At 42.8% G+C, this 25,293-nt stretch overlaps 1 protein-coding gene across 4 annotated transcripts in view; it reads left to right on the forward strand.

The window, feature by feature from the left end:
* Positions 1–25,293, forward strand: part of METTL25B (methyltransferase like 25B) — a 471,174-nt gene that overhangs the window by 300,005 nt on the left and 145,876 nt on the right. For 3 of the 4 annotated variants that reach the window (XM_078669825.1, XM_078669822.1, XM_078669824.1), the window contains exon 6: positions 1,599–1,742. The exons of the other annotated variant lie outside the window; for it this stretch is intronic. In XM_078669825.1, coding sequence (XP_078525951.1) covers positions 1,599–1,742 — 144 coding nt within the window. The remainder of the gene's footprint in view (positions 1–1,598; positions 1,743–25,293) is intronic. 4 annotated transcript variants of the gene reach the window in all.

Here is a 25,293-nt window from a genome sequence, read left to right on the forward strand (position 1 = left end):
AGAACATTAACATTTTGAACTAAAAGAAACCACAGAAAGTCACCAGTTATAGGTATCAGTGCTAACTATAACTAGTGCCGCCGCCACGAACTGAATATGACCTCACATATTACATCACTTATGACATGTTCTATGACATCATTTATGACATCACTATGACATCTCAAATTACATTTTTGATGACATCCAATGAGTATGTTACTTTGTTTTATAGTTTACATAGTGGCTTGTAATTACTATATAACATTTATGCCTTATTTCGTACAGTCTGTGTCCAGCTAATTGGTGTACGTTTTTACAAAAACGCATGTGCTTCAAAGTCATCATAGGTGTGTAGAGGTATTGACACGTTATAAATCTTTTTATTGAAGAGTAACTCTGTGTACAGATGACAGTTTTCAACTTGTGTCCAGGATGTTCCACACAAGTTTGGCCCAGATGTAGGTAATCCAGATTTACCGATTCTAAAATACCGAATTTTACCGATTCGGTATTTTAGAATCGGTAAATGGTATGTAGGTATTGATTCAGTAAATTTTACCAAATCCGTAAATAACGATTCGGTATTTACCGATTCGGTAATTCCCATTCATTCCTTTGGGCCTGGAGGCCCATAGGAATGAACGGGATGCCATTCACTATTACCGATTCTGTAAATACTGAATCGGTAATAGGGGGTGCATATTCAAGGGTGGCAGGGTGTCACATTGACACCCTGTTGCACCCCTGAATCGTGCATGTGTGCACATGTGGCACACATACATGCCCTAAGGGCATGTATGTCTGCCACATGGCACTTTTGGAAAAGCAGAAATTTGCTTTTTTAAAGGTTTTTGATATTTACCACCAACTTTTAGTTGGTGGTAAATACCAAATCCTTAACTCAGAAATGCACTCACTTGAGTGCTCCCTACATTTTGGATTCGGTAATTTACCAAATTGGTATTTTAAGGATTCGGTAATTTACCGATTCCTTAAATTACCGATTCGGTAAATTATCGAATCCTTAAATTTGGCCCCTACATCTCAAATGCCTAATACCGGTCGGTAGCAGCCAAAATTCGGTAATTTCAGCCGTTACCGACCGGTATTGGGCTACCTACACCTGGCCCTAAATGTTCAAAGTGCATGTTTATGCACCGATTGCAGGATTTAAAAACAAATGAATAAATGACATCGTCATTTACAATGCCAATAGCTCAAACTTTAATAATGCGAGACCTATTACATTATAAATGCTTGTTTAAAAAGGAAATGGCTTAGCAATTGTTTGTATGACCTTTTGACAGCCGTACACAACGGAGGTTGGCTGTACATGGCCAAAGGTGTTTTGAGCATAGTGGGTGGCACAAGTGGAGTGTTGTGTGAAGTAATTTTCATAACTAGCAAATTTCATTGGAGTTTACTTGTTTATCCAGAACCATAACACACTTTGCACAGATATATTACATTACATAGTGTCCCTTAGACTCCCTGACATTGTGTATCAGTTATAGGTATTTACATTGAAAATAAAATGTTAGTTTGTGGTTGAACTTAAAATAAAAAATTATTAAAAAGATTTAGTGGATTTTCCTTCTCTCTCTCTCATTTCCTAGGGCCATCTTTCCAGATTCTTATCTTTCGGCCTTGATTTGTCCATCACAGCTGTTGAAGCAGATGAACATCTCGTCCATATGGCAACAAAGTTTGACCAGCAACTTGCTGTAACACTACAAAAGGAGAGAGAAAAGCAAGCAAGGGTAATAATTTGTAAACAGAGTTTACTTTTTCTAAATTATAACTTTATTTTTTCAGTTTTATGCAAATTCACAACTACAAAGCAGCTAACAGCAATATGCAAGGCAAGAAAGAGCACACACACAATGCACATTATTATCACGAGATGGTAAAAGTCTGAGAACAATAAATCACTTTTTGTCATTCATGTCAGTACTATCATCAGTCACCAGTTCAGAATCTGGATCTAGTAATGTGGCAGATAGGTCTCAGCATTCAGCCTGGTCTTCTGTCACCTTCTCATCTCGCCTACAAGTTGTCATGTGTGTTTCCTCCACTCAGTGATATCCCTATGCCAGTGCACAATCTCAGGCGCTCTCTGCTCCAGCCACATAATAGCAACCCTCCATCTTGGCAAGACCAATACTAATTGTAAGAATTTGTATGGCATCTTCTTACCTTTCGGATGCTTTACTTTGCCCAGCAGGCAACGCTCTGGATTGTGTATGTCTTCCACCCCTTGAGTCTAAAAGTTCTGTACCTGGCGGCACTGCCAGGCTAAATGTATAAAGCCTTAATAGACTACAGGGGCTGTTCAACAACCCTGAACCAGGGACAATTGAATATAACACCTAACAAAAGGTTCAGGTAAACAAAAATATTTTTTACATAAAGAAAATAAAAAAGGAAGAAGCCTATACATACACAAAAGCAAATTTACAAAAACAGTTATCATTTATTATATATATTTCTATTTGTTAAAAAAGATCCAAGAGAAAACAGTAGCGCTCAAGGAAAATTGTTGGCAAACACAGAAACACAATGTATTTTCAAAGGTAGGGATGCACACCTCTTCTCAAACATTTATGCATTGTTTTTAAATTCCTTAACCTGAATGCGTGCAGTTTGGCGAGTGCCATGCCCTGGCGACATCCAAGTGCATAAAACATCTCTATTTGGGGCGAGAACTCTCCCTCTCCAAACGCACAGCTAAGAGCACCTTCGTGGGCTGTCATCCAATTGTTTAAAATTCATCCAATTATTCCACATGTAATCCATATGTCTCAACATTTTAGTTCGGTTCATTTTCCAACATAGTTTCTCCACACGTGGGGTGGTGCTTGCCAATTTTCACGTTTTCTAATGCTTAAGCTGGGCCATCCGAACATCATGCAAAAACACGATAAAAGCAATTTCGTCTGAGGCAGTGTTGTTTATTTTGACAAAACCCAATACATTTCGGGCCACTGGTGCCCTTCGTCAGGGGTCACTATAATAACAAAATAAAACAGCCAATATTAACAATAGGTCCGCTGGTATCATAACAAATTAATAGCCAATTTAATAAATATTCTCTGTTGTTGCTCATACATTACCACCACATTAATTATGTACATTCTTTAACTGATTCCTGAACCATTCCTCAGTTTTTCTCTCACTTGCTCACATGATTCCCAAAAAAACGATTGTTTGCCTAATACTTTCACCCTGGGTTTAACGTGTCTTCAAGCATCCCTTCTTTCATACCTTTTATTAATATAACCTAACACGCATTTCTCTAACGTTCACATCCACACAACCCCATTCACTTTCACTCCTCATAAACCCCCCGTATACCTCCCCTGTTAAACCACTGCTACCCTGTGGCAACATCGCCTTATAGCCTGACGCCGTTCTGAGCACATCCATCCGCTCATGCTCCATTAAACAGGCCACTTTAATCCTATCATAAATGCTGCAGTAGTAACTCTCCATACCTGCCATGGCTGTTGCCTAATGATCATCCTCCTTACTACTAACACGGTGAGCTTGCCCTCCCTCTTTATTTCTTCCTTTCTTCCTTCCTCTTGTCCCCATTGGACAGTAGTTTTCTCCTTTCCCGCCAGCCAAACACCAAATTATTTTTACCCAGGAACTACAATTCCCATAACCCATTCCTCTGGTGAATGCTGTAATTGCGTAATTTTAGTGACAACATAAAAAGACTCCTAAATTAATATCGGCAATTTTCACGTTCATAGAATATTCATGAAGGCTTTCCAGTTCGTAAAATTAAAAACACCGTCTTTTGTAACGAACCACGTTGTCTCGCCTATCATGTGGAGTCCAGCACTGTTCATCATTCTTTCTATTATTTTTAAATCTTCTCCTGTGGGTTCTATCCCGAGTTAGGGCATGCTTTACACAATGTATTTTCAAAGGTAGGGATGCACACCTCTTCTCAAACATTTATGCATTGTTTTTAAATTCCTTAACCTGAATGCATGCAGTTTGGCTAGTGCCATGCCCTGGCGACACCCAAGTGCATAAAACATCTCTATTTGGGGCGAGAACTCTCCCCCTCCAAACGCACAGCTAAGAGCGCCTTCGTGGGCTGTCATCCAATTGTTTCAAATTCATCCAATTATTCCACATGTAATCCATATGTCTCAACATTTTAGTTCGGTTCATTTTCCAACATAGTTTCTCCACACGTGGTGGGGTGGAGGGGGAGAGTTCTCGCCCCAAATAGAGATGTTTTATGCACTTGGGTGTCGCCAGGGCATGGCACTCGCCAAACTGCACGCATTCAGGTTAAGGAATTTAAAAACAATGCATAAATGTTTGAGAAGAGGTGTGCATCCCTACCTTTGAAAATACATTGTGTAAAGCATGCCCTTGTTGAAAATGGCAATGTATATGTACATAAGCGGCGTTCATTTGTGTTCACTGTACCCCCTGTTGTAAGCAGAACGGATATCGCGAAACACTGACTGTGTTATCCCGCCAGCATAGACCCATGCACACACGTACACGACAGCCATTTTAGGCACCATGACCTCTCTGCCCGTTTGTTAAACCCCCGGCACCCCTCCCCGCGCGCACTGCTCATGCATCGGCCATAAGACCCTCTCCCTCTGCGTGACCCTGCTCTAGAAGTAACACTCCTGCTTGACCCACACCCCCCCATTTCCTCCCAAGAACACCCTTCCCCTCAGCTGACGAGCCCCCCCCCCCCCCCCCCAGCTGCACTTGGCCTTTCGACCCGGTCCCAAGTCCTAAGACCAAACCCCGTGGATGTACACCCCCCCCTTTTTCCTGCCCAGCATAACAAACCCGTGATACACCAACCGAAGTGCCCGATCTTATCGCCTGCCCAACCTTTGATCTGATCATCCCCTCCTGCCCTCGTGTCCTGTAGGAATGTCCGGCTGAGAGATCACAATCTCTTGTTACATTCAGGAGGGGAGGATGACATCTGAGCGACTGGTATGGGAATAGGCCTGAAGCTGGGATTCCAAGCATGCTTTTTCCTACTTCAAAGCGTCTTTATTGCAATAAGGAATGTTTTGTGCATCATAAACATGTGTATAAAAGACGAAGCCTCAGAGAAACTTGTTAGAGCACCTCCTGAAGACACTATGCGAGTGTCCGAAATGACAGGCTCTCCTCATGAGAAATAAAACTCTGTTCTTGTTTTCCTGCTTCCAGCGCCCGTCTCTTTATTTGGTAATTGTCCGAGATGGGAACTAAGAGGCGTCCTGCGCCAGCAGCCTGGGCATCAGGTGCATTATGGGCTGACTTTCCCACAATTGGCGCCCAACGCGGGGCCCATCAGCGACATAAGGTCCGGTAAGAGAGGTCCAGACGATGGGGTGAACATCTAAACGATTGGAGTATACCTGCCTTGAGAGGGCCCTCGTCCGGCTGCCGATTGAATGAACTTCACCGATTCCGAACGGACCTCTCTCAAGTGACCTACTGTCCTGACTGGAATCCCACAGGAATGCTGCGGTAAAAAACATGGAGAAAGAGAACGATTGGGCGCTGGAAAAGGGAAGGCGAAGAATTGCCCACACGGTCCGGTCCGGGTAAGGTTAAGTAGGACGTCTTTACGTCCGATTGGTAGGATGGCTTTATCCATCTGATTGATTGATTGATTGTACTTGAAGTATTGGTTCTCTTTGAGACATTTTCTATTTGCAAACAGCGATGAATAGGAACGTTCCTCTCTCTTTGCAAATAGTTAAGGATAGGTAATGCAGACGTTTGTCCCCATTGTAATCCGTCATGCCTATCTTTCTCCCCACTGATTGTTTGTTATCGATGTTTATCGATTATTGCTCTTTGAGATATTCCCTGTCTACAAACAAGGAAGAATAGAAATATTCTGCCCCCCTTTGCAGATAGTGAAGGATAGGTAATGCAGACGTTTTGTCCCCCATTGTAATCCGTCATGCCTATTTTTCTCCCCACTGATTGATTGATTACTTGGACATTTTATTGTTCAAGGAATAGTTCGTTCGAGGCATTCCCTGTTTGCAAATAACGTAGAAAAGAAATATTCTGTCTAATCTTTGCAAGTAGTGAAGGGTAGGTAATGTGGACCTTTGTCCCCCGTTGTAATCTCTCGTGCCTATCTACTCCCCACTGATTGGTAAACTAGTTCCACCCGGACCATTTATTAGAGGTAGGTCATCTGGCTCGACCGGAGGGCACCCCTAATAAAAATGACATATGCAACAATAACGAAGTAATCACCGTATCCTGTTAACAGAAACTTTAGCATGAAACACGCTAGAAAGAAATGAAAAAAAAAAGGAAAAAAAGAGAGAAAGAAATAAGAAAGCAAAATCAGTAGGCCACTGATGAGTTTTTTGATTTCGCCACAAATAGGAAAATGTTAGAAATAAGCTCACGATAAAACACATGATTTCGCTAGAAATAAGAAACGTTAGAAATAAGCCCGTAATAAGAAACATGAAAATGGTGAGAGAAGCCAAGCTTGACATCGCGACGGCCATGAGGCAACTAGGCTTCGCCACCTCTCACTGCTCCCAACATGTCTGTCCCGCCTGCCACGCCCCAATAACGGTAACATGAGATAGATACAAGTCAGCAGATACCTACCCCCATTCTGGAAACTCCCGAAGTGCAACAGGTCCGCGGCTACGCCCATCCGGAAGATGAGATCTTCGGCACGTGTAGGGCGGGTCCTGCTGCCAGCCGTCGGTCGGGGAGGTCGTCGCATAAGGTGGGCCAGAAGAGGAGCCGAGGCCGACGGGATCCGGGCGTCCCCTCTTCTTTCTTCAATAATGGCTGCGACAACATGGGGGGGGATGTCTTGCTCATGCCACCGACCCCCCCCTCGCATCTCCTGGTCCAGCCACGGCTTGGTAGAAGCTCCCCGTTCGGCCCTGAAGCGGCGCCTTGCAGGCCACCGGGGGGGGGATGTCTTGCCTATGCCTCCGACCCCCCCCCTCTCATCGCCTGGTCCGGCCATCATGAATGTTAACGCCGAGAAAAACGGCGTGGGGTGCGCTGGGAGGGAGAGGCGGCGCGAACGAGCCTCTCCCACCTCCCCAGGTGGAGGCCCCCAGTGGCACCCCCAACGCTCCACTCACCCGACAAGGGTTCGTCCACTCGTAAAATGGCGGTCGACCCTGCAGGAGCAGGCCCGCGTGAAGGGATGGCCCGGTTGCTTGTTGATTAAGAAATGAGTCCCACAATCAGAAGTGTTCTCCTCGACTTTGAAGATTCTATAAGAGCCACGGGGGCCCCCGACCCCCGCAGATACCCCCGATGGGGAATGACTGCCATGATTGCCCGCGGAACGATGAAAATGTAGCCGCGAGACGTCGGCGCTCCCATGCTAGCGCCAGCCTCAGTTTGAATGACTAAAATCCTGCAGACTACAGTTCGGATCAGTTCCGGTGAAAACCCAGTTCCGGTAAAAACCCAGTATGACCCGGTAGAAAAAATTGTTGCCTCCCTCCCCCTTTGACTGATGGTTCATACTGCCGATCCTTTCTGTTGCCCTTTAACAGAACTTTTGGACTGCCGAAGGAGGCTCTGGGCCAACCACGAGTTGGTGGAGATTTTGACTATGCCTGGATCTGCCTGGCTGCCCCCAAAATGGCGCTGGTACAAATGAAACTTTCAACTCCTTGTTGTACCCCGATTGCTCAGCCTTGGTGTCATGAAATATGTATGCAGTTTTTAAACACAATGAATTGATATGGGATGGGTACTGATTATGTGTTCGGACAATGAATTGACATGAGATGGGTACTGATTGAACATTCGGACAATGAATTGTTGTTAAGTTTTGGCGCATCATGATTATTGAAAGTTTGAATTTCAACACTTATGATACTCGCTCACACTGAAGTTTCGATATGATTTTATTGCACTTGTCGCACTTTTTATTATGAAATAAACGACCACCGACTCCATTAGGTTTTCCACTAATAAGTATCCCCACATGTACAGTTCCAGCCTGCTCCGTGGCCGGCCCACGGGGTTGTAGGCCCGTATTTGTGCACCGACATTCTTATTAAAGATTTTTGGAAAAAGCAAACGTAGTTGTCACGCGTAGATTGGTAAGTTTCGAATAAATGACCACTATTTCCGATATAACAAAAATACAGGTGAAATGGCTCAGCTCGATTAGTTAAGGGTTAAAAAGTATAGTACGCAGAAATATTGCAAATATGAATGGTCCAGGTTTTTGTTGTATGTGTTTTTCATTTTTGTACAGCCTAAAGCAACCGCTAAAGATCCTGGTATTTAGCCTATATTTTATATGCTACCTGTCTCAGGAAAGTTGTTTTAAAATGCCCCTAAGTCGCCCCGAAGGAGTGCCACCTGACCCCCCTGCACACGATCCGTAATACCACACTTGGGCGACCTATGCTATCCACAGGCTTCCGATAATCATCTCTCCCACACTAAATGGTCCACCTGGGCTTAAACGCCAAGTTGGCAGGGACTGCGTTCCGTGGAGATAGACCGAGTATGTAGTAAGTAAAAGCCTTTTCGGGTTTATGCGCGCTAATGTGTTTTTAAAGTGCTGCCCCCGCCCCCCCCCCTTCTTTTTCCCTCTTTCTGCAGGTCACATCGGAACGTCGATTAAAGAGATGGGAAAAAGGGGTTCGATTATGGTGCCTACACACGACGAGCGAACAATGACTATTTCTCTCCCTGAACTTAGCGCTTGGGAGGACAGCCTGAAGCGGAAACTACAAAATATGACTTCGCTTGGCACCCCGAATAATACAACCAGGAATGACGTGCACTAATGAATAAATTCCTACGTTTAACTAAATAGGGAAAGTTTAAGGAATATTCCGAGATGAGGTTTACCCAAGTACCCTCCGCTCGGAGGACTAGGAATGTTGCCAGTGTTTAAAATCTACTACCTCCTTCCGCACCCTCATAGACATGAAACTCAAAGCTGCCCCATTGTTCTCCCAACTGACTCCCACTGTTGCCTCAGCCCACCGTGAGCATTAGCCCGACCAGGTTAGTTCTTGACCAATTGCCAAAGGCGTAAGTGTGTGCAACCAAAGCCACCAGTGAAGGCAGCCGACGATAAAAGAGAAGACAAAGGTAAAAAGAGCTTAGGATGCTAAGGATGCGCAGCATACAGGAAGAGATCATTTTGACCAATAACTGTTCTATGTTTTGTCTTGGATTTTTGTAAATAATACATGTACTGTCTCCCCCGCCTGAGTTTGTGTGCACGTAATGTATGGATCTACGTCGTCCCTCTGCCTGTGTTTCCGTATTACTTGACCCCTGCTGTTCTGTGTTGTGTGCGCACTGAATGGCCCATTATTGTACACGTTTCTCTCTCTCTCTCTCTCTCTCTCTCTCTCTCTCTCTCTCTCTCTCTCTTTCTCTCTCTCCATGTCATACGTGTACCGAGTGGTTCGTTTAGAGTGCGGACGACTCTCTCTCTCTGAGGGTCCCCCTGTTCCCTCCTCCCTTGTGTGGTAACGTTGTGCCCCAACGGCACAAACCTAATTGGGTCTCTTCGAACACAAAGGTGTTCGGCAAAATTGACAGGAACTAAAACGATTGTAACTTGCCATATTACTACCTCTCCTTTCTGCAAAACAATAGAACCCGAGTTGGTAATGAAAGAAAGGACAGGTAAGACGACTGATGTCCCCTAATCTGGCCTTTTTATAGGGGGACTATAACGTCAATGGTCTTCTGTTTTTCAGTTTGTTAGAAATACAATCCCCAATGCCCAGATTGCCTAACCCCTCTGCACTTAAGTGCGGATGTCCAAAGCGTCCTCGCTTCTCCAGATTGACCCCAGCTCCCTGTCCAAAGCGTCCTCGCTTCTCCCGATTGACCCCAGCTCCCTGTCCAAAGCGTCCTCGCTTCTCCCGATTGACCCCAGCTCCATATCAGCTATCCCCGAAGCGTAATTGATGACCTTGATTAGCCGTCGCTCCCCAAGAAAAGCATGTTTAACCTCTGCCCCCCCTCTCATGATGATAACCCCCCTGCTTGCAAGAGTTAGCCGACCCCGAAGGGAAATGTAAGATTGTCAGTACTTGGGTTAGAAAAAAGGGCGAGTCTCTACCTAAGGACTCGATTTCGAGTTTGATAGAATACACTGTCGATGGGAGTCCGATTTCTCTCCACGTACGCCACGAATGAACGCCAAATAGGCTTACGAATACAGTGGAAATGCCCTCCTACATACTCCATAAGTGATGACTTCTGACTATGACCGATGAACCTATCCCCCACCTACTTCGGATTGGGGACGGAATTGAGATGTATAAATGTCTTCTCCTGCCAGTTTTTCTAAAACTTGTTTTGTACCCATTCAAAGATACAATCACCGGAGGAGAGGAGCTGGACGTGACGCACAGCCTGGCCACAGATCATGAAGCACGTGTGACCTCAACCAAAGGTGGAGTCGCAGAGCAACGAGACGCGGGACGAGGCACCACTCTCAAACTCGGCAGACGAAGGAATGAAGGGCTGCCTTGAAGCCCTCGATTTGCTGACCCACTCGTGCCTGAAGTCCCCGTCCCTTTTGAGCCCGACTGATGGGCCTGCCTGCTCGTCGTCCTTTGCTCCTTTGGTCCCTTGGTGTGTTCAAAGATCTGATCCCACTCCGACCTCTCTTCCCTCGATTATTCAACAACATCACCCTTTTCGCATAACTTTTGACTCAGAAAAAAAAAGAGCAGCATTTAGATAGAATAAGGTTTTGCCACGGAAGAAGGAAGACACGCAGGTGCCTAGCATGAGGCACCCCTAAGAAGATCAGTTAGGAAACAGGACTGTGATCTAACAGCAGAGGACTGATCGCACCCTGCAACGCGTAAGGATGAATCCGAGCTGGACCTATAGCTCCACCGCCGGTGCTCAACAGCGCCAACGAAAGAAGACGGACTACCAGAGCCTACCAGTAATGGATCGCTGTTTAAAAAGACATTGTGACGAAGACCCCCCCTTCCTGAAATTTCTGCCCACCCCTTGACTAATTGCTTGTATCGAACTGAATTCCTCCCTCAGCCATTTTTTGTATTGCTTTCAAAAATGTTTAATCGGTCACTCATGTATTTAGTTTTCCAAAAGTCTCTTATAGCACTGACAAGACCCGAAGGTATCAGAGCACTTTTTACTGTATGTTGATGTCACCGGAGAAAAAGTCAGAACGTGATTCTATAATGTGTCGGAACCTTTTTCTTGATTGACCCCGACTAAGTATTATGCCGATCCCTAGACTTGTATGAATAACCCAACAAATGTAAATTCATATGTACCGCATTCCGCCAATCGTATCGACTGTATATGGTTACACGCAATCTGCTAGTATTGACAAACGCTATTTCATTGGCCACACATGGCTATATGTACACTCCGTCAGTTGAGGTAAACACCAAAATGAACTTACTTATGTAAAAAAGCGGCGACTGTTGAAAATGGCAATGTATATGTACATAAGCGGCGTTCATTTGTGTTCACTGTACCCCCTGTTGTAAGCAGAACGGATATCGCGAAACACTGACTGTGTTATCCCGCCAGCATAGACCCATGCACACACGTACACGACAGCCATTTTAGGCACCATGACCTCTCTGCCCGTTTGTTAAACCCCCGGCACCCCTCCCCGCGCGCACTGCTCATGCATCGGCCATAAGACCCTCTCCCTCTGCGTGACCCTGCTCTAGAAGTAACACTCCTGCTTGACCCACACCCCCCCATTTCCTCCCAAGAACACCCTTCCCCTCAGCTGACGAGCCCCCCCCCCCCCAGCTGCACTTGGCCTTTCAACCCGGTCCCAAGTCCTAAGACCAAACCCCGTGGATGTACACCCCCCCCTTTTTCCTGCCCAGCATAACAAACCCGTGATACACCAACCGAAGTGCCCGATCTTATCGCCTGCCCAACCTTTGATCTGATCATCCCCTCCTGCCCTCGTGTCCTGTAGGAATGTCCGGCTGAGAGATCACAATCTCTTGTTACATTCAGGAGGGGAGGATGACATCTGAGCGACTGGTATGGGAATAGGCCTGAAGCTGGGATTCCAAGCATGCTTTTTCCTACTTCAAAGCGTCTTTATTGCAATAAGGAATGTTTTGTGCATCATAAACATGTGTATAAAAGACGAAGCCTCAGAGAAACTTGTTAGAGCACCTCCTGAAGACACTATGCGAGTGTCCGAAATGACAGGCTCTCCTCATGAGAAATAAAACTCTGTTCTTGTTTTCCTGCTACCAGCGCCCGACTCTTTATTTGGTAATTGTCCGAGATGGGAACTAAGAGGCGTCCTGCACCAGCAGCCTGGGCATCAGGTGCATTATGGGCTGACTTTTCCACACCCTAACTCGGGATAGCACCCACATGAGAAGATTTAAAAATAATAGAAAGAATGATGAACAGTGCTGGACTCCACACGATAGGCGAGACAACGTGGTTCGTTACAAAAGACGGTGTTTTTAATTTTACGAACTGGAAAGCCTTCATGAATATTCTATGAACGTGAAAATTGCCGATATTAATTTAGGAGTCTTTTTATGTTGTCACTAAAATTACGCAATTACAGCATTCACCAGAGGAATGGGTTATGGGAAGTGTAGTTCCTGGGTAAAAATAATTTGGTGTTTGGCTGGCGGGAAAGGAGAAAACTACTGTCCAATGGGGAGGAACGAATGCATTTAAAAGGAAGAAATAAAGAGGGAGGGCAAGCTCACCGTGTTAGTAGTAAGGAGGATGATCGTTAGGCAACAGCCATGGCAGGTATGGAGAGTTACTACTGCAGCATTTATGATAGGATTAAAGTGGCCTGTTTAATGGAGCATGAGCGGATGGATGTGCTCAGAACGGCGTCAGGCTATAAGGCGATGTTGCCACAGGGTAGCAGTGGTTTAACAGGGGAGGTATACGGGGGGTTTATGAGGAGTGAAAGTGAATGGGGTTGTGTGGATGTGAACGTTAGAGAAATGCGTGTTAGGTTATATGAATAAAAGGTATGAAAGAAGGGATGCTTGAAGACACGTTAAACCCAGGGTGAAAGTATTAGGCAGACAATCGTTTTTTTGGGAATCATGTGAGCAAGGGAGAGAAAAACTGAGGAATGGTTTATGGTCCCGCCAGTTAAAGAATGTACATAATTAATGTGGTGGTAATGTATGAGCAGCAACAGAGAATATTTAAAGTCCTGTTTATTAAATTGGCTATTAATTTGTTATGATACCAGCGGACCTATTGTTAATATTGGCTGTTTTATTTTGTTATTATAGTGACCCCTGACGAAGGGCACCAGTGGCCCGAAATGCATTGGGTTTTGTCAAAATAAACAACACTGCCTCAGACGAAATTGCTTTTATCGTGTTTTTGCATGATGTTCGGATGGCCCAGCTTAAGCATTAGAAAACGTGAAAATTGGCAAGCACCACCCCACGTGTGGAGAAACTATGTTGGAAAATGAACCGAACTAAAATGTTGAGACATATGGATTACATGTGGAATAATTGGATGAATTTGAAACAATTGGATGACAGCCCACGAAGGCGCTCTTAGCTGTGCATTTGGAGGGGGAGAGTTCTCGCCCCAAATAGAGATGTTAAAAACAGAAACACACAATTCACATGCCAAACAAGTGGCTAACGAACAAACATTATATATACAGAAAGAACAACAAGAACAAAATAATGGTCCTTCACAAATTATGGCCACAAAAAGCGTCGACGGCGTTTCAACCGCTAGGTTAGTGTGCGGTCATCTTCAGGACTGGAGATTACTTGAGCGTTAAAATGCTGTATGTAAAAATATGAATTTATTTTACTTACATATCAAGAATAGGCTTCTTCAAAGGAAAAGACTCGGGGGGGGGGGTAAAGGGGGGAGGACCACCCAGTGAAAATTCAATGAAAGAAAGGGGGAGTAAATAAGAATTAGAATTGGAACATAGAACCTAGAAAAGCTACCACCACACCGGTCGTGTGTACATCAACCACAAAGATAAGAAATAAATACGTATTATGTTGATAAGAATCACCTGGAGCTAGGGTGAGCCAGTCATAAATGGAATGGCGGTTTTGGCATTATTCAAAGCTCTGCAGAAAAAAATATTGTAAAGCAGATGTATACTTAATGTTATACTGCCATTGAACTATGGCAAAAAAAAGGGGAGGGAGGGGGGGATTGGGGGTTTTAACAGGATGTTGTCATCAACTTACTCGAAATGATCGATGATTAGAATTGCAATCCCATAATTTCCTTGCAGGCGTCTCAGTCTTGCCTTTTAATCTCTCCTAACAGATAGATTCAGTAGGTGGCGTTTAATTTACGCGCATCAATATGCCCAATAAATCGGCTAAATAGACGGGAAAAAAGAAACACTAACTAAGCACATGTCACGCATATAACAACTTCAATGCATGATTACAAGATAATGGGCGTTCAGACATTAGCTTGTAAGAGACCTTTAGAGGTACAGGTATGTATATAAATACGGGAATCGATATACTTCCCCACGTTATGCAAGTGGCCTGTGCAATATTGAAATAAGCAGAGAAAGAAACCTCCAGGCATGTACTGCTGCATCGTTTAAAAACGTGTCTCCCAGTAAAAGGGAGCGTACATCAAGTAGTGCAAGGATGCTAGCATCCGTGAATAAATTGCGCTCTTGGCAAAAAAGAGAAATAAACAGGAGACAAGTCAACAATCCTCAAACTTTAAAGAAGACGTGTCAACACTTGAGAAGACGTGAAACATCATTATGTAGGGGAAAGTTGTACTCCATTCAGACAAGCAATAGAATGTGTGTTGTATAACACCGCCACTTACCCAAATTAGAACAAGGCATGCACTCACATCTCAGGCTGCCACATCACGGCACTAACCTTCTCGTGTCGGCGAGATGATAGAAATAGAAATCGGACTTGCGCGTCAAGCGCGCTTAGCGGACATTTTAGATCGGGCAGAGAATCACCATCTTGGAGTGGGACAACAAAGCCCACTACCGATGCGGTATTTATTCACACTGATACTGGCGGATCGTCACAAAAAGAATATCGGTGGGTCATCATACAGGTTCTGTCATCATAAAAGTCGCTGTATACGTGTGCACTATTAAAGTGCAATAATTACAATACTATAGACTTGTCCAGAGACGGCGGTCAATAAAGTTGTCAAAATGAAATACAAAAAATACAGAGTGTACACAAACACTCAAAGACGCTCAAAGAGGCGCCATCGTAAAGAAGGGCATAGTGCCCACTAATGGTGTAAGAAAATATCAGTATAAAAACAACCAACTGTGTCATTTCAAATATACCTCAATTATAATATATAAGCCCACAATAGTGGGATACAACAAGTATTCAGAGCAACAAGAATTATTATGTGTACAGATACAGAAGTGCTAACGTTGCTTCAAAAAGTAGAGGGGCAATAATAATAACACAAACAGGTATAGTGCACCAGTGTTACCAGAACTAAAAAATAATTATACCAACAGTGAAATGGTAAACCCCTTCACCGAAATAAAGAAGTAAAAGAGTATTATCATATTGTATATTAATACAGAACAATCATATAGGCAAGGAAAGGTTTGAAGTGTTTTTCTTTGAACAGGTCTAGTTACATAGAGTCACAGGTACCATGGATCAATAATGCATATATCAGCTTATGAAAATTACATCATGGTCATATGCATTTCATACATATATAAGTGAGTCAAACCCAACGAACCATTAGGTACCTCAAAATGATACATTACAGATACATTCAGTCAAGTATGTCTACATATAGGGTATACTGTCTAATATTAGAGAATATTAAAGAATAGATATACAATGCAATATTTCCAACTGATTACCAAGTTCAGGACTCAACTAGATACAATCGAATGGCACTCCTCCATGGAGTTGAGACCCTGATTGATACTATTGCAGCGGAGCATCCACCGACATTCAGTTCGGTTCAAGATTTTCGAGATGTTCCCACCTCGTTCAGGAATTTTTACTACCTCAATGACCTGCCAGCACATATCTTCAGGGGCATGGTTAAACTGTTGATAGTGTGCCACTAGAGGTGCATTTTCAGTTAGACAACGTATACGACTTTTGTGTTGTCTAAGTCGTGTCTTAATTTTCTGTGTTGTTTGACCGATATAAATCCGGTCGCACGGACACCAAATTGCATACACGACATTGGCCGTGTTGCAGTTGGATAAGCTACGCAGGTCATGTTTAATATTGCCATGCACAAACTGTTTAGTGTTCAAACAGGACACACACATGAGGCAGCCGCCACATTTGTAATGCCCTACGGTTTTGTTCAGCCGGCACATTGATGATAAAGTTGGACTCTCAACGTGGGGTAAAGCTGCTCGCACCAGATGGTCACGAAGATTTTTCCCACGCTTGAAAGAAAATAGAGGTAACTCATTTGTGATACCAGTGGCTACAACAAGTGGCCAATGTTTTCCGATGATACCAGACATTTGGTTACTGCGTGTCCCAAAAGTGGTCACACATGGAATGCGAGTCATATGTTTTCTAATTTTCGGGGTCAACAGGAGGTCACGATGATTGTACCAAGCTCGTTTCATAGAGCATTTTATGAGTTTCCGTGGATATCCACGTTGTTGCAACTTTTTTGACAAGATCTCAGCCTCACGAAAGTAATCGGCTTTAAAATAACAATTTCTTCGGATCCTTAAAAATTGTCCGAAAGGAAGCCCGTCCCTCAGCCCACGTGGATGATTACTCGAATACTCTAAAAGAGTATTAAGGGATGTTGGCTTAGTATATAATTTCGTGGACAATTTCCCTTCGTAAGGAAAAATGGTAAGGTCCAAAAAATCGACCTGGCGGTTACTAGAATTAGATGTAAATTTGAGGTCATTAGAACATGAATCAAGCCAAATCATAAATCTGTCTAGTAAGTCCTTAGTCCCAGTCCAAATGAAAAAAACATCGTCAATGTAACGTCGCCAGTGGCAGACGTTATCAAAAAAAGGGTTGTTATTACTGTAAAAAATAAAACTTTTTTCGAAATCGTCAACAAACAAAATAGCAAAATTGGGGGCATAAGAAGCCCCCATTGATGTGCCCTTAACCTGTAAATAATATTGCCCGTCAAACTAAAAAAAAATCCTAGTCAAAAGGTCAATAATAAAGTCAGTGGGTACAGGCATTGGAGTGGCCTGTGTGTCCAAAACCTTGCGAATCACTTCAATATCCTCCAATTGGGGAATGTTTGTGTATAAGGACTCAAGGTCCATACACACCAATAACTCCGTCTCAGGGCAGAATTGCATAACCTCAACTTGGGAAATGATGTCACCACTGTCGCGCACGTAGCTACGAGTGGCACACGCAAAGTCCTTAATAAAACATCAATGTATTTACATAATGGCTCCAGGACCGACCCACATCCGGAGACAATGGGTCGGCCTGGAGGAGAAACGACACTCTTATGCACTTTAGGAAGTGTGTACAACACTGGTGTTCGCGGTGATTTTGCATTCAGAAATGTCAATTCTTTCTGTGTAAGAAATCCATCAGTTTTGGCTGTTGTGGTCACTGTCAAAATCATACGTTGAATGTCGGTCAAGGGACTAGTTCTTAAGGGGAGATAGTGGTTAAGGTTGGTAAGTTGACGTTTAATTTCAGTCTTATAATCAGTCCTAGACTGCACCACTATCCCCCCGCCTTTATCGGCCGGCTTAATTATGACCTCTTGGTTGAGCTTTAATTTGGTGAGTGCTTGTCGTTCAGCTAAGGAGATGTTGTATGGAATATATTACAAAATTTTGTTCAAAGCAAGCACATCCTTCAAAACCATTGATTCAAAGGCCAACAATTCAATAGGGACCTGGTTGGTGGGGGGATTTAAAGTAGAAAGGGGCCTCAATCCAGAGAACCTGTCGGTCATGTCATTTTCCTCACCAAGAAAAAAAGCCTTGATCCGTAATTTTCTAAAGAATTGTAGTAGTTCCAACTGGATATCGAACAAACAGGATTTCTCTGTGGGCACAAAGCTGAGTCCCTTGGATAATAATGAGACTTCAGCAGAAGACAATAAATGCTCCGAAAGATTAAAGATAGGGATAGTGTTTACAGCGGAACAATCTTGATCAACTATTGTGGAGGGCCCCACTGATAAAATTTCCTGCATGTCTGCCTCTCCCCTGATTGAAAATTCCAGTGTTGTACCTGTGGATTGGGTAACGGTGCTCGAGGTTTGACTCGTCCCCTCCCCCTCCCTGGTGGTTCTAAAAAAGGAAGCGGCGGAGGATAATTTAGATTGGATGGGCCAGGACGAAGGCCAGCCCCTAAGTCACTGTCATCTCCAGAGCTTGCAGATGAGTCGGAGAATGTTACCCCTATGTTTCTCTTAAACCGTCCCCAAGTGGGGTAGTTATCTGAGTACTGCTGGGAGTAAATAAGAATTAGAATTGGAACATAGAACCTAGAAAAGCTACAGTTCAATGGCACTATAACATTAAGTATACATCTGCTTTACAATATATTTTTCTGCAGAGCTTTGAATAATGCCAAAAACGCCATTTCATTTATGACTGGCTCACCCTAGCTCCAGGTGATTCTTATCAACATAATAAGTATTTATTTCTTATCTTTGTGGTTGATGTACGCACGACCGGTGTGGTGGTAGCTTTTCTAGGTTCTATGTTCCAATTCTAATTCTTATTTACTCCCCCTTTCTTTCATTGAATTTTCACTGGGTGGTCCTCCCCCCTTTTTTCCCCCGAATCTTTTCCTTTGAAGAAGACTATTCTTGATATGTAACTAAAATAAATTTATATTTTTACATACAGCATTTTAACGCTCAAGTAATCTCCTGTCCTGAAGATGACCGCACACTAACCTAGCGGTTAAAACGCCGTCAATGCTTTTTGTGGCCATAATTTGTGAAGGACCCATTATTTTGTTCTTGTTGTTCTTTCTGTATATATAATGTTTGTTCGTTAGCCACTTGTTTGGCATGTGAATTGTGTGTTTATGTTTTTGCCAACAATTTTCCTTGAGCGCTACTGTTTTCTCTTGGATCTTTTTTAACAAATAGAAATATATATAATAAATTATAACTGTTTTTGTAAATTAGCTTTTGTGTATGTATAGGCTTCTTCCTTTTTTATTTTCTTTATGTAAAAATGTTTTCTGTTTACCTGAACCTTTTGATAGGTGTTATATTCAATTGTCCCTGGTTCAGGGTTGTTGGACAGCCCCTGTAGTCTATTAATGATTTAAGTACAACCGGTTGGTTGTGAGGGCTTTGCGCCTTGGTATTTTCCTTTTATATGATGGCAAATACTGAAGCTCCTACTTACTCAGAGGAGTATATTGCACGCATCAAGAGCGGTCCATCTCTGCTCGGTGCTGCAGCAGTAACACCTGTTTTGAATGAAGAACAAGCACTGTTAGATGAATTGGAGCAGTGTCGTAAGAAACATGTAAAAACTACTCTACATGCCTTAATGATGACAGAATACCTTAAACAAGATGTCATCCCTATGGGATTGCAGGTGTGTAATGTGCCCGTGATATTTATCAACAATCCAAAATTCTGTAAAGGATTCAACCATATCAGTGTTACGTGTTCCCGCTATTGGCTGGTGCATGACATCGATACGGCTCTTGAACATAGTAAAAAGGAATTAGAGATCATAGCAGACTTACAAAAACGACTCACAGAAGGAAATGTAGTTGCAGATGCCAAGGCAGCATTGGATAAAGTCACTAAAACCATAGCTGAATTTGAACATATTGAGAGGACAAAGAAAACGAACAAAATACAGAAAGATATCGCTAATTTTGATCAAATCCGTTTCCACCCCTATGTACAGGATGAGTTTTTTTCCCAACCAAGACATCAGTACTCAGATAACTACCCCACTTGGGGACGGTTTAAGAGAAACATAGGGGTAACATTCTCCGACTCATCTGCAAGCTCTGGAGATGACAGTGACTTAGGGGCTGGCACTCGTCCTGGCCCATCCAATCTAAATTATCCTCCGCCGCTTCCTTTTTTAGAACCAGGAGGGAGGGGGAGGGGACGAGTCAAAACTCGAGCACCGATACCCAATCCACAGGTACAACACTGGAATTTTCAATCAGGGGAGAGGCAGACACGCAGGAAATTTTATCAGTGGGGCCCTCCACAATAATTGATCAAGATTGTTCCGCTGTAAACACTATCCCTATCTTTAATCTTTCGGAGCATTTATTGTCTTCTGCTGAAATCTCTTTATTATCCAAGGGACTCAGCTTTGTGCCCACAGAGAAATCCTGTTTGTTCGATATCCAGTTGGAACTACTACAATTTTTTAGAAAATTACGGATCAGGGCTTTTTATCTTGGTAAGAAAAATGACATGACCGATAGGTTCTCTGGATTGAGGCCCCTTTCTACTTTTAATCCCCCCACCAACCAGGTCCCTATTGAATTGTTGGCCTTTGACTCAATGGTTTTGAAGGGTGTGCTTGCTTTGAACAAAACGTTTGAATATATTCCATACAACATCTCCTTAGCTGAATGACAAGCACTCACCAAATTAAAGCTAAACCAAGAGGTCATAATTAAGCCGGCCGATAAAGGCAGGGGGATAGTGGTGCAGTCTAGGACTGATTATAAGACTGAAATTAAACGTCAACTTACCAACCTTAACCACTATCTCCCCTTAAGAACTAGTCCCTTGACCGACATTCAACGTATGATTTTGACAGTGACCACAACAGCCAAAACTGATGGCTTTCTTACACAGAAAGAATTTACATTTCTGAATGCCAAATCACCGCGAACACCAGTGTTGTATACACTTCCTAAAGTGCATAAGAGCGTTGTTTCTCCTCCAGGCCGACCCATTGTCTCCGGATGTGGGTCGGTCCTGGAGCCAATATGTAAATACATTGATGTTTTTATTAAGAACTTTGCGTGTGCCACTCGTAGCTATGTGCGCGACAGTGGTGACATAATTTCCCAAGTTGAGGTTATGCAATTCTGCCCTGAGACTGAGTTATTGGTGTGTATGGACCTTGAGTCCTTATACACAAACTTTCCCCAATTGGAGGGTATTGAAGTGATTCGCAAGGTTTTGGACACACGGGCCGCTCCAATGCCTGTACCCACTGACTTTATTATTGACCTTTTGACTATTTCTTTGACTAGGAATTTTTTTGAGTTTGACGGACAATATTATTTACAGGTTAAGGGCACATCAATGGGGGCTTCTTATGCCCCCAATTTTGCTATTTTGTTTGTTGACGATTTTGAAAAACGTTTTATTTTTGACAGTAATAACAACCCTTTTTTTGATAACGTCTGCCACTGGCAACGTTACATTGACGTTGTTTTTTTCATTTGGACTGGGACTAAGGACTTACTAGACCGATTTATGATTTGGCTTAATTCATGTTCTAATGACCTCAAATTTACATCTAATTCTAGTAACCGCCAGGTCGATTTTTTGGACCTTACCATTTTACCTTACGAAGGGAAATTGTCCACGAAATTATATACTAAGCCCACATCCCGTAATACTCTTTTAGAGTATTCGGGTAATCATCCACGTGGGCTGAGGGACGGGCTTCCTTTCGGACAATTTTTAAGGATCCGAAGAAATTGTTATTTTAAAGCCGATTACTTTCGTGAGGCTGAGATCTTGTCAAAAAAGTTGCAACAGCGTGGATATCCACGGAAACTCATAAAACGCTCTATGAAACGAGCTTGATACAATCATCGTGACCGCCTGTTGACCCCGAAAATTAGAAAACCTATGACTCGCATTCCATGTGTGACCACTTTTGGGACACGCAGTAACCAAATGTCTGGTATCATCAGAAAACATTGGCCACTTGTTGTAGCCACTGGTATCACAAATGAGTTACCTCTATTTTCTTTCAAGCGTGGGAAAAATCTTCGTGACCATCTGGTGCGAGCAGCTTTACCCCACGTTGAGAGTCCAACTTTATCATCAATGTGGGGGCTGAACAAAACCGTAGGACATTACAAATGTGGCGGCTGCCTCATGTGTGTGTCCTGTTTGAACACTAAACAGTTTGTGCATGGCAATATTAAACATGACCTGCGTAGCTTATCCAATTGCAACACGGCCAATGTCGTGTATGCAATTTGGTGTCCGTGCGACCTGATTTATATCGGTCAAACGACACAGAAAATTAAGACACGACTTGGACAACACAAAAGTCGTATACGTTGTCTAACTGAAAAGTTACCTCTAGTGGCACACTATCAACAGTTTAACCATGCCCCTGAAGATATGCGCTGGCAGGTCATTGAGGTAGTAAATATTCCTGAACGAGGTGGGAACATCTCGAATATCTTGAACCGAACTGAATGTCGGTGGATGCTCCGCTGCAATAGTATCAATCAGGGTCTCAACTCCATGGAGGAGTGCCATTCGATTGTATCTAGTTGAGTCCTGAACTTGGTAATCAGTTGGAAATATTGCATTGTATATCTATTCTTCAATATTCTCTAATATTGGACAGTATACCCTATATGTAGACATACTTGACTGAATGTATCTGTAATGTATCATTTTGAGGTACCTAATGGTTCGTTGGGTTTGACTCACTTATATATGTATGAAATGCATATGACCATGACCATGATGTAATTTTCATATGCTGATATATGCATTATTGATCCATGGTACCTGTGACTCTATGTAACTAGACCTGTTCAAAGAAAAACACTTCGAACCTTTCCTTGCCTATATGATTGTTCTGGATTAATATATGATATGATAATACTATTTTACTTCTTTATTTGAGTGAAGGGGTTTACCATTTCGCTGTTGGTATAATTATTTTTTCGTTCTGGTAACACTGGTGCACTATACCTGTTTGTGTTATTATTATTGCCCCTCTACTTTTTGAAGCAACTTTAGCACTTCTGTATCTGTACACATAATAATTTTTGTTGCACTTGGGGGCCAACACGGCGCTCTGAATACTTGTTTTATCCCACTATTGTGGGCTTATATATTATAATTGAGGTATATTTGAAATGACACAGTTGGTTGTTTTTATACTGACATTTTCTTACACCATTAGTGGGCACTATGCCCTTTATTACGATGGCGCCTCTTTGAGCGTCTTTGAGTGTTTGTGTACACTCTGTATTTTTTGTATTTCATTTTGACAACTTTATTGACCGCCGTCTCTGGACAAGTCTATAGTATTGTAATTATTGCACTTTAATAGTGCACACGTATACAGCGACTTTTATGATGACAGAACCTGTATGATGACCCACCGATATTCTTTTTGTGACGATCCGCCAGTATCAGTGTGAATAAATACCGCATCGGTAGTGGGCTTTGTTGTCCCACTCCAAGATGGTGATTCTCTGCCCGATCTAAAATGTCCGCTAAGCGCACTTGACGCGCAAGTCCGATTTCTATTTCTATCATCTCGCCGACACGAGAAGGTTAGTGCCGTGATGTGGCAGCCTGAGATGTGAGTGCATGCCTTGTTCTAATTTGGGAAAGTGGCGGTGTTATACAACACGCATTCTATTGCTTGTCTGAATGGAGTACAACTTTCCCCTACATAATGATGTTTCACGTCTTCTCAAGTGTTGACGCGTCTTCTTTAAAGTTCGAGGATTGTTGACTTGTCTCACGTTTATTTCTCTTTTTTGCCAAGAGCGCAATTTATTCACGGATGCTAGCATCCTTGCACTACTTGATGTACGCTACCTTTTACTGGGAGACACGTTTTTAAACAATGCAGCAGTACATGCCTGGAGGTTTCTTTCTCTGCTTGTTTCAATAATGCACAGGCCACTTGCATAACATGGGGAAGTATATCGATTGCCGTATTTATATACATACCTGTACCTCTAAAGGTCTCTTACAAGCTAATGTCTGAACGCCCATTGTCTTGTAATCATGCATTGAAGTTGTTATATGCATGACATGTGCTTAGTTAGTGTTTCTTTTTTCCCGTCTATTTAGCCGATTTATTGGGCATATTGATGCGCGTAAATTAAACGCCACCTACTGAATCTATCTGTTTGGAGAGATTAAAAGGCAGGACTGAGACGCCTGCAAGGAAATTATCGTATTGCAATTCTAATCATCGATCATTTTGAGTACGTTGATGACAACATCCTGTTAAAACCCCCAATCCCCCCCTCCCTCCCCTTTTTTTGCCACAGTTTAATGGCAGTATCTGCATCTGCTTTACAAATTTTTTTTCTGCAGAGCTTTGAATAATTCCAAAAACGCCATTCCATTTATGACTGGCTCACCCTAGCTCCACGTGATTCTTATCAACATAATAAGTATATATTTCTTAACTTTGTGGTTGATGTACACACGACCGGTGTGGTGGTAGCTTTTCTAGGTTCTATGTTCCAATTCTAATTCTTATTTATTCCCCCTTTCTTTCATTGAATTTTCACTGGGTGGTCCTCCCCCCTCCCCCCCCCCCCGAGTCTTTTCCTTTGAAGAAGCCTATTCTTGATATGTAACTAAAATAAATTTATATTTTTACATACAGCATTTTAACGCTGAAGTAATCTCCTGTCCTGAAGATGACCGCACACTAACCTAGCAGTTGAAACGCCGTTGACGCTTTTTGTGGCCATAATTTGTGAAGGACACATTATTTTGTTCTTGTTGTTCTTTCTGTATATATAATGTTTGTTCGTTAGCCACTTGTTTGGCATGTGAATTGTGTGTTTCTGCCAACAATTTTCCTTGAGCGCTACTGTTTTCTCTTGGATCTTTTTTAACAAATAGAAATATATATAATAAATATAACTGTTTTTGTAAATTTGCTTTTGTGTATGTATAGGCTTCTTCCTTTTGTATTTTCTTTATGTAAAAATTTTTTTTGTTTACCTGAACCTTTTGTTAGGTGTAATAATGTATAAAGCCAGCATTGTCCAGGTTACAATGGGGACAGTTATTAGGTCGGGTCGGGGATATACAGTGTAGGTCCCTAGGTGTAAGATACGTGCTGTGAAGGAAGTTGTAATTAATCAATTGAAAGCTGGCGGTTCAGGAGACGGAATGTGTGAGCTTATCAACTTGTGTGCAGTTCTCGTTCCCTAGGGGATAACCAGATCCATATCCCAAACCACACTGCCCCATGTGAGTGATCCCAGTGCATCAACACACATGGACCTATATAATAGATCAATCAAATTGGAATATATGACGTTAGACCGCAGACAAAAATCCCGCATACCATCATACCGCAAATATAATACCGCAAGTACTATTAGTCCGCAAATTAAGAGAACGAAAACTTTTAAAACGAATATGCCTTTA

The sequence above is a fragment of the Lissotriton helveticus genome, chromosome 12 (assembly GCF_964261635.1).
Source record: "Lissotriton helveticus chromosome 12, aLisHel1.1, whole genome shotgun sequence".
In the NCBI taxonomy this organism is placed as follows: domain Eukaryota; kingdom Metazoa; phylum Chordata; class Amphibia; order Caudata; family Salamandridae; genus Lissotriton; species Lissotriton helveticus.